The 13,774-nt window shown below is 40.8% G+C and overlaps 1 protein-coding gene across 14 annotated transcripts in view; it reads left to right on the top strand.

Moving 5' to 3' along the window:
• Calx (sodium/calcium exchanger 3) overlaps positions 1–13,774 on the top strand; it is a 94,253-nt gene that overhangs the window by 61,540 nt on the left and 18,939 nt on the right. For all 14 annotated transcript variants that reach the window (XM_086981761.1, XM_086981753.1, XM_086981759.1 and 11 more), the window contains 3 exons: positions 4,426–4,678; positions 6,804–6,985; positions 10,737–10,977. In XM_086981761.1, coding sequence (XP_086837887.1) covers positions 4,426–4,678; positions 6,804–6,985; positions 10,737–10,977 — 676 coding nt within the window. The remainder of the gene's footprint in view (positions 1–4,425; positions 4,679–6,803; positions 6,986–10,736; positions 10,978–13,774) is intronic.

Below are 13,774 nucleotides of genomic sequence, written 5' to 3'. Positions count from 1 at the left end.
TTTCGAAGTAGGCGGCGATTTGCAACGAATTCATTCGCTAAATAGTTTTTTTCATCTTTTCACCCTTGTACCGATGCAAATCGGCGTTAGCTCTCACCTCCGTTTTCAGCTAAAAGGGTTCGCTGCATACCTCCAATCCGCTCACTTCTATGGAGATTTTCTAAGAATTTAGTAACTTAGAGATAATATGCGTACATATGCTTAGTCTATGTACCTATCGGAGCTAGATGACGGAATCGCCTAGCTTTAGAAAAGGCTAAATCATTTCCAATTAACTTTTTATCTTTCTATTCGCAACACACAGGACCGATTCCTCGGAGGTTTTGAATGAAGAGGACTACTTTGGAATAACAGCGTTTGCGGTGTTCAAAAGTTGTAAACTGCTTTTTTGTGGGGCTACATCAACGCAGCGTTAAACGGAATTTGTTTGTCTGAACTAATCTGCTCTATCGAAAAACCAGGATGCTTATTTTACTGGGCACTGCAGACATCTTTTAGAGAATTATGTAGGGGGTGTAGTCTAGGTGGTTCGTGCGCATTTCTTTGAGTGCGTTGTCGTTATAAGCATAAAAATAAGGCAGAAACGATTACGAGGTATTAATCATTAGGAAAACAAGGAAAAAAAAAAAATACATTTCCCAAAATATGTGTACAAATGCCTCGGGTACGGTTCGTTTTTTAACTAGACATTCACCATACGCCACCTCAGTGACCACTCTGAGACGTACTAATTCCGTACTACACAGAATTGGCCGATGACGTGACAATCTGCCACGTCAACAAATTGCACTGGTTTCTCTATCCTTACTCGTCGCATTTGCATAGGATGCGCTGTAGTCGCCTCTATTACACAGCCTTCTTGCAGCCTTTTCGTTCTATCTTGTTTTAGTCCATTTGCCCCTAGGCCTATGTTTATACGTGTTCTTCTTGTACTCTCCTAATCCTCTAGTTTTCTTTCCCTCTTGTCTCCGGCAGTTCTGTTCCTGAAAAGCAAACTTTACGAAGGCCTCTTTTGCTTCGATATGCCGATCTGGCTTGACAGCCAGTTCGACCACATGAACTTTCTCACACATCCATGTTCAATTCATTCGTTGCTCTCATTCAGCTGACCGCTGCTCCTTCCCTGTTTGCTTCGAGGACTGGCGTCTACCTCTCTGGCTGACTGGCACCGTATATATAGAGCGCTTGCATATCGACGTCTCCCTATAGCAATCGCTTTTACCTGCAACGATTGCTTTACTAACATAGAGTCCTAAGGCCTAAGACTCAGCCAACGGTCGTTCCAGCAAAACGGTGCTCGATGGCCTTATCCTGACGCCTTGTGAGGGTACGCTTATCTAGGTCCTCTTTTTTACTGCTACTCTGCTTTGCACGTTTTCGCGTCAGTGGATCCTTCGTTCGTCTGCTGCTTGTATGGTCCGTACATCCTGATTTTGTGAACTTGTGATTCCTCACTGGTGGTAGCCGCTTGATGAACGATGTTAGTTTTCAGCTAGGTCGTTTCTGTCCTATCTGTACTGCGCAGCAGGCACCTAGGTCACTTGCACTAGAACACCAATGCCTATATCCTCCAGATGTCCAAGGCCGTAGGATTTGCATCTAACTCCAACCGTTTGGTTGTTGCTAATGGCTCAGCTCTAAACAGCTACCCTTTGTAGCTTGCATGGAAGCCAAAAATGAAACGAGCTGGTCTATTAAGCTTTGCTACTGTAATCAACAGGACGAGCAGGAATCAACAGTGCAATGACAGGGAATAAGCACGTCAGCAAACGTGCATTCTGCTATTCAACGAAGTTCTCATTTGACTACGTAATTACAGTCTGGTTTGGACTTGCGACAATGAATGAAGCAACGGTATACTCCACCTCTAACATTAGAACCTCGTCGCGAACAGCGTTGGTAGACAGACCGAATCTTATGACGTAGTTCTTCTCTGCGCCGTAATTTCAAAAAGCGACAAAAATCTGTTGCGGTCAAAAAAATGCAATTCAGAGATCAATGGGAGTTATTTGCGTCCCTGTGTCCCCCCGCCCTCAGCACTCCGCTTAGAACCGCTTGTTACGCGAAAATAACCCGTTTTCCGGTAGAAGATTTTCTCTATCAAGAAGCGTCTGCACAATGATGACAAACGCTAAGTGTTAACGGCCGCCTAGTGACAACCTTCTTGGCTAAGCTCTCTTCCGTATCGAACTCCATGTACATACAGGACTGTAGAAAAATATTGTACTATGCATGCATGTCAAATAACTTGCTGTTTTTATTGAGAGAAGGGATGAGAGGGCGAAAAGGACGTGACCTCCATCTGTACCGGAGTGCACCTGCATTAACGGTGTATCAGGATAAAGATCTATGTTTAATGAAACGATTCACACTATTTTTAGCATGTGACACGTGCCAAAGTCTTCTGACTAATAAATGCACAAATCTACCCAGCACAAACATAGTAACGGATGGTGCTAAACGAGGGTCTTTGAGCTGACTGATATCACGCGAAGTCGAAGGTGACTATGGTATCGGTGTGTATGGACTTTTCGTAGGAATCGTTTTTTGAGGTGTTACAACATGAAGTTCTAAAATAGACTGGAAGGAAAAGCAAACGCTTTTCTTTAAAAACCCACGTATCGTCTCGAAATACGTTGCTTCACGCGTAAGCATCTCTAATCGCAGATAAACTTGAAACTGTGTGCCGTGTGAGGTCGTATAATGCTGAATATCGCTGGTCAATTAGGTTCCATAGGGGATAGTGTGGTAATGTGTTAGCCAAGGGGTTTGAAGATGAAGAGATATTATAGTTACTATGGAACTTCTGTAATTCGGCTATTGTTATCCAGAACTTTGTTTTTACGCAAGCGCGAGATGTACAATTACCCCTAGTGTCCTTCCGTTGCGCTAGTGGTTCGTTGTGTTACAGGCGGTGAATAAGCACATTTAATATTTTGCGTAATCAGCTCGGCGCTAGTGTTGATCTTTTGAAAGGTAAAGTTTTTGAACCTCGGCTGTGTTCTCTTAGACTAGGATGTACAGGCCATCGGCAGGCCTCGAAATATATAATAGGCCGGCTTTTTCTCAACGTAGTCGAACCTCTAATCGTATTTGCCTGCAAGAAACAGTGATCTGAAGAAGACTGTTTTATGGGTCAGAAGAAGGTAAAAAAACCGTGTTGCCTTTGGTGTTAATCGACATTGCCAAAGTATAATATATAGCTGTGGATACTTTTGAGTAGGCTTTAACCAAGCGTGTAGCTCCTCGTTCCAATTTAACCCGACGTATGCCTTATTGCGTCTAGAGGACTGAATAGAGGCCCGCTCAGAGTGTGGGCCTCATCAAGCTGCCATAAATGTATTCCATGAACGCTTCATAAAGACTAGCCTACTCCGATTATGCCTTCCGGTACTGGTCAGAACGTTGTTGTAAGCTTGCGAAAGCTCTTAACGCTATTGGGCTCTCTCGATCGGACAACCGGATGTGAAGTCGTTCGTGGTGATAAGACCTCACTTATCATGATACACTTGCTTAGACTTTTGTAACAAGTAAAAGTTTTGAGTGTCATTTTATCAAGTCTAGTAGCTCTTTTGCCTAATGTTCACTATAATGTCGTAAGGTGGCGCGAAAGCTTTCACCGATCCAATTGAGTGGCACAGAGAAGATCAAAAAGCTCACGGAATTGAACGAGAGGCTCTGAAAAGGACACTTGAAATTTTGGAACCCTGTCTTCGACAATGATTTGGTTCATTTAGAGAGAAAAAAAACACTAACCTTTGAGCAGATACTGGATAGCTAAATAGGCAATCTGTCCCTGATGGCATTTTGTAGCCTCGGCTTGATAGCTCACAAGCCTCACAGAACATCTGCAAATCTACGAAAACGTAGAGAATCTTCCATGCTGCAGCATAAAGAAGGAGTATTTCATTTCAGTCTTTTTGAATAAGCGAATCGATTCCGTTCTATAACTATAAGTCGATGCAGTGTTTTACTTTTGAAATCCTCGATGTTTCCGACACGTATTGTTCCCGCGTGGCTATAAAGTAAGAAGAATATTATACGATCAAATTGTTAAGGTCACTATATGACTCTAATCAAGGAGAAACAATGCTACATTGAGATTACATAAGTGTATGTAATACATGCAGTATCAATTTGATTGTTGCTTGCAAACAATGCAATAATTGCCTCACTCAAATATCTGGCCTTTTACATTTTCAAAAGAGGCCTTTTTAGGTCTAATTTTGACTTCATCCGGCTTTAGAAGAGCCACATCGTTCGTAGCTTTGGACTTCGAAAGCCTAAGTTTTTTCTCTTTACTTTGAAAGCATACAAAATTTAGCTACTTCAATGGCGAATTACCTATGTCCTACGATAGCAATATGAACAGTATGTTTCAACTCACAGTATAATTTAGCAGCGATTCCATTTTTCTATCTTCAGCGTCGCTTGAAGTTCCAGCCATCACAATTATCCAGCCGCCGACATCGAACGGCGACGTACAGTCAGGAGATGATCGCGAGCCCGAGGACGAGCTTACCGAGGAGGCAGCGGCATTTGAAAAACATCGGAAAAGCTACATCGAAATATTACGCAATATACGCCGAAAATACCCTGATGCCCTTATGGAGGAAATTGAAGCAATGGCACGAGAAGAGATTCTCAACAAGGGACCCAAATCGCGGGCCTATTACAGGTCAGAACTAGTGTTAAAGAAAACATCATAGTATGAAAGTATGATTTTGTGTCCGTTGAAGGCAATTATCGGGACGTACAAAGTATGTTATTGCGCTCGTAGGTACATTTGCTGTTTTACGCGTAGCCGATCATTTAGTAGGGAAGCGAAAGACCGTTCGAGAAACGCCACTGACTGATTCCGTCGAATACACGTATCTCAAGCATCAAGTTGACACCAAGCATGCTATTATATTTTAAGAAACATTCAATGCGATGACCAAATTCGGGATTCGCAATAAGCGGGTAAGCAATATCTCGGTAACGGTAGTATTGGAATTGTTGACAACGAGCAAGTATCTCATTGAGCATTTAAGTTCCCTTACCTTTTACCAGTTTCTACAATTGGTAAACAATGGCTTCTGAATCCATTATGCAAAACGGGTAGAAAGCGTCGCACAGTTATTCAGCTCGACACAAAAATAAGAGTAAAACTAATTTAAAGTGTCTAACCACTCTCGTGACGCAGACGATTTAGCAAGTAATACTATTAAATGAACATAAGAGCATAAGGTTGAGCTTGCATCTATTTAACAGTTCTATTTTTTCTCCCGCAATACGGGGGAAGGCGGGTGTAGAAATCTACGTTTATTTAGGGCTATGCGCAGAATTTGTACCGTTATTACCTTGATCAGCTTTTTGTATACAGCTCTCAACAAGCAGTGAGTGCCTGCAGGCAGATGAAAAGCAAACGAGACCTCCTGTTTGTTCCGCATTTGTATGTGTGCGAACTTTCCATTTATTCCCAGCTGTCACCAACTCTTTAGCGAAATGTTGCCCCACCAAGTTTATGAATAGACGTACTTAGAGCTAGCCGGTTCGTCAAATTTCCGTAACGCGGTTTTACGCGTCTGGCACGTCACGCATGCATCTGTGATGGCTTGCCGTGACGGCTGAATATTCACTTATATCGAGACAGCCAAATAATTGTCAGCAATCAATAACCCTAGGGAATATAGTATTCTTATGAGAGTTTTGTTAGGTCTGCTAAACTCGAGTTGTTCCCTGGAATCTAGAATTCGAAATGGAGCTGTCAGGTGTTGCTCAGGACGCCGAGGGCGATAATTGGAATACTCCTCTTTCACTGGGACCCGTTAGCGCTAATCCTGTCCTGTAACGCTGATTTTTCGTTTCCATATTCGTTTGACATTCGACCTCTCCGTCTACCTCTGATTCTACCTCGAGAATTACTGCTGTTGTTTGCCTGATTAGTCGTTCCAGCTTGCGCATGTCTGCTTAGTTCGACTCCGGTTCTCAGCGCTCCGACTTCCATCGTCGAGTGCTTGTCGTAGCACGCCTATCTGAAAACAGACTAAGCAGCTTCAGCAGGGGCGTATAACAATTTTGCTACCTTAGAACAAAAATGACAAGGTTTTGCTATACAAATTCTACCACAATCGTTGTTACTTGTCGCTAGCGTTTGTTTATTCCTGTCTGAACATATTTGTATGTTATTACTGGCAATGTTATCCCATTACTGCATGTATTCATTTGTTTAGGCATTAACTTGTTTTCATAATGCCTTTGGAAGATCTTGACGGCCGAACGGTAGGTGAGCACTGGAAGCCCCGTGATGGCAGTTGCTCCAGCGGCGTTGGAAGCAATGTTGGCCAATTTTTCCAAGGACCACAACCCTTGTGGTTACAATGACCATAATCAAATTAGCGAGTTGCCGAACTTTGGTTGCACTACTTGAAATGTTCAGAACTAGCCGCCCTACTTCATAAAACTTTCAAACAATAGCAATTATATTATTTTTAAGACAAGTTACTATTACTGTTTGTATTGCTGGGGATCTAGTTATATTGAACTAGGAGTGCAAGATCTCGATGTGCGCTGGCCTGGCATTTGTAATCTCCCCATTCTTTTACTTAACGTTACGGCTAAAGTCGAGTAATTGCCTTGGCAATAGTATTAACTGATATTCAACTTAGCCTGATACTTACGCCTCGAATATTTCGATTCAGGCAATCCCTTATCCTTAGGTAGGTAAAGCTTGGACGTTCAACTTCTGTTTTGCTCATGTTCGGTCCTACCGTGTCACATGCGCATGATTAACTTCGACTTGCATTCTCTTTAATTTCCAGAATCCAAGCTACGCGTAAGTTGATGGGCGCAGGGCAGTTGATGCGCAGGCGGCCGTCGCGCATGGTCCTTGAGGAGATCCGGGACAGAAAATCACGCGCCTTCTCAAAAGACGAAATAGAGCTCGGTCTTTCAAGGACAGGCCAGGACGAACCGCCTACCATCAAAATCTACTTCGATCCCGGTGAGTCATCTCTCCTTTATTACACCCGAATGTTAAACCAGAAAATATACAAATCCATAAAAATAAAAATCAATCACAAAGATTATTACTGTGGGTCGACATTTATTTAGAACACCTTTAGGTGCATTAATAACGGTAACCCTAAGATGTTTTCTTTTAATTTGAAATTGCCACTAGAAATCAACTGGTTCTAAAAACTCTGCGAGGCATAATATACTTCAAAAATAAAATTGCTCTATTAATTCACTGATATTATCCCCAGTGATTATCTTGTTTTCGTTATGGATAAAATAAACTTTACATGTCTTCGAGAGCATCATGGAATATTTGAGTTTCTGAATCCTGTTCAAACGTGTTGAAATCATTATTCCCAGAACGACTGTAATTATTTTTTTATATTTATTATTGTAATACTATAATCACAAAGTTATTTTTTTATAATCCATTTTATAGTCTTACAATCGCCTAAAGCGTTTGTAGTACGTCGGTAGGTTCCTCAGTGTTAAGAAAATTAAAGAGATACCAGCTGTTATTAGTACTAATTTACCTATAGCCTAACCCTCTCCCCCCCCCCCCTCCATATTTGGCACACATTTATTGAAACTTAACATCACAAGTTTATCATTCTCATAAACATCTATCTATAGCTATTTTAGCAGAAAAGGTGCCGCCCGTCGTTTTTTATTGGCTTCAGGTATTTCACTGTTATTTCTCCACGAGCATGCTTTTCATATGAATAGTTGCAAAAGGAAAAGCTGGGCCTGACCATTTAACTCAATCACATTTTGTACAGCAAATCCTTGATCATTGTACCTAGCATCAGGTCTATGTCCGCCTAAAGCGTACCGTAAGATTAGTATTGAAAATTCGGATTCGATAGGACTATCTTTATGTATATATGAAATCAGTCTTCTACATCGGCTCGTTGTTCTTCAACATTATATCCTTCTGGAAGCTCGGTATATGTTATCAGCAGGGTCGAACGAATTCTGAAGTTTTTGTCTGTCTGCCCTTTGGAACTCCGAGCGCAGTTAGGAACGCAACTTGAATAAGCGCTGAGATTTTAAAGGCATAAGTAGCGCAATCATACATAGTAGATAAATGCGTTAGCGTTGCTTCATCAATGGACCTTTCAGTAAAATCAGCTAATACATATATTCTATATTAAGATTAAATGACTAATTAATAATATACTTATTTTCATTAGAAGTAAGGTTGTCGAACCACTTCTGACGACACAATATTATACAATCCCTCATATGTAGAAATAACACTATATTGACTATGGAATAACCTGCATGTATAAGAACGAACACGTGGATGCTTTCTCGAGTCCCACGAGTAACATTGTAGGTCGATCTGTCATTGTTACCATAACAAAGCCATATAGCCCTTCACAGTGCGCAAGCGGTTTGAAGATAAATGATGAAGAACGTTTATCGTCTACCTATAAAGGCATCAAAGCCATCACTCTGACTATGGCCATGGTAGTTCTCCTGGAAAAATAGTCTAAAGCTAACGATGAAATAGATGTAGATTTTCAATAGACAAATTCAGCTAATTGCTTTCCATCGGCTCCTAGCTGCTGGAGTTTTCTATTGATGGCATCGCTATGTCTATGGCACATGATTCGAGACAAACGCTTTTGCGCTGTTTTCTATTGATGGCATCGCTATGTCTATGGCACATGATTCGAGACAAACGCTTTTGCGCTGTTTTCTGGGCCTATTTCGGAATGGGGTTATCGTAGCCAGATGATTTTCTTTCAGCCTTAAGAGCTAGAAATTAAAATTTAGGAATCGGCCATAAAAACCATAGAGCATTAGATCGGCGATACTACAGAGGACCGACAATTATAGACTGATAGAATTCTCGCGATGTACGCTAGTTTCGTCGCTTCGTGGGTAAGCATCGAATAGAGCGCGCCATTGATCTTCTTCCTCGCATAAAATGAAGCGTAAGATAACCTTCGTTGGTATCTCGTAAAATCTACGGCACTTGACATTCGACGCCCGTTTACGAGCTCATTTTGACGTGAATGAGTGTGTTTCAGCGTTCTTTTAATAACTCATCGGGGTTAGAGCAAATATTACGGCATCTTGAAGATGGCGAACCATTCAAGCGGTGGGCATATGCGAGGACAGAGCCAACTTAATAATTACAGATACATAAACCTTGCATGAGTCCGACAGAACATTAAAATATTGTGTAAGGATACGGGCACTTTCCATCTAGCGCTTACTCAAAGCTGAACCCGAAAGGGGTTTAACTAGAAAAGTATTCACACACTACCGGAATCCAGTAAATGACATTGTTGTGTAATCTCGAGTCTTCCTAATGAGTCATTGTCTATCAATTTAAAAATACACTATTACGCTAATTTAACTTATAAACAAGAAGAAAAACGAAAAATCTATAAAAATATCACTGATTTTTTTTATAAATAGCGAACACCTCTAACGGCTAACTCGAGCCTTCTTGAGGTCGGCCGCCGTTCCTAGTACCGTTGCTCATGTGGTCAAGATTATTCGAATAACCTGATTTTACATTCCTCGACCCTATATCACCTATCATTAACTCAATATATTGTTGAATCTACAATAATGCTCTATAATAATTATAAACTCGCCAAAAAAAAACTCAAAACGTTTATCAGGCTCTTAATGACGACTATATTCGGTCACTTGTTATAGTATACATTTATTTAATATAATTTTAATTTTCTAATTAAAATAGTAAGGATTCTTTTGCTGCCTTTCATTTGCTAGGGCTAAATGCAAAGATTACTATGCAAAATAATTATTTTACTTATAGGTTCGATACCTGTTTAATTGTTTAATACGTATTTACAAAAATTATTGTCATACAAAGAAGTGTTCAATCATAAATTCATAAATTTTAAAGCAAAAGGTAATCAGTTAAAAGAAAGAACCTTTTTAATAAGCGATCACTATTCACTATATTTTTCGCTAAACATTGAACCGACAAGAGTATTTATTTAAAATAGATAAGAAAATTTATAAATATCGCCTTTAGGACAAAAATAATCCAGTACAGACCAAGGTGGTGCCGATTCCAGGATAAACTACGCCCTATACAAAGGCCAAGCTCTCGCACAGACAGATATGATAAATTGGTTGCCGTTGCATTTGCATTCAGCTTTTTTTGCTTAGAAATGAGTAGTCGTTTCGAACTGAGCAGTACACCGAAAAAAAAAAGTAGATAGCCCTAATTCGAAACTTTAAATTCTTCGCTTGTTTGCCAAGCGGTCAAAAATATAGTCATCTCATTACGTGGCACGGTGATTTATCTTCGGCACGCGGCCACAAGTTTTTAAACTTGTCATCGATCATTTCAAACTTGTTGCAAGCAACACTTTCGAACTGTATCACCGATTTTACGTAAACATTTTTGTCGGCTGATTTTTTTCACAAAACTGTGCTGTGAAAACAATGGCTACTCTGAAAGGTACGCTTTCTTTTTCCAGAATATGCTTGCCCTGGTCTCTGTCACAGCTACTGGCACCGGCAGGTTCACGAGCTGAGAAGTTACCCGAAAGCCTATACTTAATGTAGTCGTTTTACATTTTGAACAAGTATAGATGTCCCATTTTGACTTACCTTGTATATTCATATGACATAGAACTGTTCACATGGGGTACAGGCCTAACATATGCTTACCTATCTAGACAGACTAGTAAAATGCCAAACTTAATACAAATACTAAATCAGGTTACATTTCTGTGAATCAGGCCACATCACCTGTATGGAGTCATGCGGTGAACTTCAGGCTGTCGTCATGCGAGACGCAGCCAACGTTGATTCAACAGTATGTGTCGACTACAAAACGGAGGACGGCACCGCGTGTGCAGGAACCGATTATGAACATGTGGAGGGCACGCTTATCTTCCGGCCCGGTGAGCGCGAAAAGATCATTTCCATAACGATCATCGACGATGAGGTCTTCGAGGAGGATGAGCATTTTTACATCAGGTAGGCCATCTATTGATACGCGAACAAGGACGTCGCAGTTTACAAACGGGTCCTTATGATGTATAAAGGTTGAAGGATCATTTAAAAATTACATCAAGAGTAAAGCGTTTTGGTTGTTCAACTACAGATAATGTTATATTTATTTCGAAATGAATCAGCTTGTTGACAATCTTCATGATGGTTTTCGAGGACAACGTTTGATGATCGTGAGGAATTTTTCAGTGTTTGCGTATAATAGTTTCACGCGGGCTGGTTACATTATGATATAGTTTTTGTATGGTCAATATATCTTAGGCGGATTTCAACAATTGGATCCGAGGTACCTTCACGTAGACCGGTCAAGAATAGCTGAATCAATGCTTGTATAATTACCGGCCATAATGATTCAGTTGATATCGTCGTTTTCACAAGGGATCAGATTGGGAACAATGTTGATGCCGTAAAGTAGATTGATTCGACTGATATGATAGATATCGCATGAATACTAAATTTACTAAGAAACCCGCTACACCTGTTGTGATCTTTTTTTTATCATACACCGCTCACTCTACGGAACTCTCTGGATTGAAAGCTTTAGCTGACGACACCGTTGAGGAGAAATTTGCTCTTTTGTTTACTTTATCCGCTGTTGCTCTGGTCAAGCTACTTGGTTTTTTTTGCAGTCAACGAATATTTACAATATCCTGTGTCCACATTTACCGTTAGTTCCGTCCAACCTGGGGTATCGTTCGCCGTAGAATTGGCAACGGGTCTTTTTCAGGGATTATGAATTGGTTCGGCCTGTCGCTTCTTATCAAAACAACGCTTCTATCTATTTATCTATCGTAGGACTGCGTAATAGACGCACACAGTATGGGCCGAATTCCTACTTTCAGTGGCGTGTACTCGAAATGATCCTATTTAGCCCAAATTCTCTCAAGAACTAGCTGAGCACCTGGTCGTTCCTCTCTTCTATAGTTGACATCGACCCATTTTTTAAAATTAGGCTTCGAACGCTCAATATCTTGGCCACCGCTATCTTGATTAGTAGTATCTAGCAGCCATCATACTTTAGCCGTCTGCCTTGAATACAACTGTCAAATCGGACTCTTTCTACTTTAGGACGACTGTTGCAAAGATAAACGAACACGTATACAAAGTCTTTGGGGCTTTGTGTTTTCAAAGGATCTACAATTCGTTACGTGCAGCACGTACGTACATACGTGCAGGAACACAAAGAAACGTCGACTCGAAAACAACAAATGAAAGAAGTCCACGCTGCGGGCTCATCCAGTCACCCAAAAAGCTGACTAACCGTGGAAATTTAAACTACTAAAATTTCGTATCCAGAATCTATTCCGAGACGGCATAGTTGTGTTCAAAGTTTCTCACGTTTCCTAGGAGGAGTCAGGGGGAAAATATTAAAAAAATGACTGTGGAAGGCTGCGGGATTTCTCGCTTGAAGTATTCCTACTCGAGAACATGACACAGCTGTAAATGGGACTAAAGAATAGGACGTTCTGAAATTTTGACGGGTTTATCTAATGTATAGTATGAAAGGCCAATTTTGTCAGCGAAAAGAATGTGCGTTAGAACACGTCTCAGAATTTTTAAGTTTCTGAAAAACAGCTTAACAACTCTAACTAAATTAAGAATTTAGTTGTACAAATTAACATAAATATACACCAACACGTCTATTATAGCGAAGCGTGTCAAAGTCAAAGGCAATTCTATATGTGTCCGGCCAAATTAAAAAGGTCACTAGCCGCAACATTCAAAAAGGGAGACTGCTGCTTCAGGCCCATAATACGACTTTATCGAAATGAGTTGTCTAATCAAGAAGGTGCTCTGGACCGGATAGAAAACCAGTCCCGATACTCGCACTCTTAGCACCCGTTTTTGCTTCGATTTGTTTGAACAACGTGAAACTAACAGCTGCAGCTATATAAAAAAGTTTTAAGACGAGCCTGGTGATTACCACGTTTGTGTGCATATATTTTACTAGTCTCCAGGTTTTTTTCTTCGTAAAAACTAAAGGGGCATCAGTATAGTCATAGCACTGCCTCAATTTCGTGGCACGTTTTTATCACTGGAGTAGGCTATGTTCATTGAACTCACAGATATGACTTATTTAGTAAGTTTCTCTAGTTATTTACATATACTCTATATTGGCCGCCAATGTTGTCCCTATGACGACAAACGGCTAAATAAGTGGACGACTTATGTTCCGACAAAACTTGCGAAACACACATGACAATTCGAACATGCTGCCTACCATCAACGTGTGACTCGTTACTCATTTCAGCCTTTGCAAATTATAAAGTCCTATTTCCTTGTCCACAAAAGGACTGCTTCCACTGTGCATGTACGCGATTTTGCGTTTCTCACTCTTCTCGTGTGCAACAAAAGCATTATCCTCCATAGGCTTTCTTTCCTTTATAGTCCAATTTCGGCTTTGTACCTTTCGAATTTTTCCAATTTTTTTTCGCTCCGGAATGTGTTCGGTCATAAAAACGGATCCGGAATTTCTCAAGGGGCATTCATACGTATGTCCATCTCAGATTCGTGTTTGCTTTGCGGTGAAGCCGCTGGCGAAAGAGCCCTCTACTTTATTTTCAGACCGCTTCGTTATCAGAGCTTCTATTCTGGTTTGATGTTCAGTATCCATGATTGGATTACCGCTATCGTCCGCAACGAGTTGTGACCATTTACGACCGCTTTGCCTGTTGAACGTAGGCCTACTTTTGCTAGACTTCTTGGGAACATGCTGTCGAGCTGCTTCTTGGGTATTGGTTGGTGGTTGCTGCCTTATCTTCTA

Source organism: Varroa destructor, unplaced genomic scaffold, assembly GCF_002443255.2.
Source record: "Varroa destructor unplaced genomic scaffold, Vdes_3.0 BEIS01000002.1, whole genome shotgun sequence".
Lineage (NCBI taxonomy): Eukaryota > Metazoa > Arthropoda > Arachnida > Mesostigmata > Varroidae > Varroa > Varroa destructor.
Note: the sequence above shows the minus strand (reverse complement) of the source record. Positions and strands in the feature narration are given on the sequence as shown.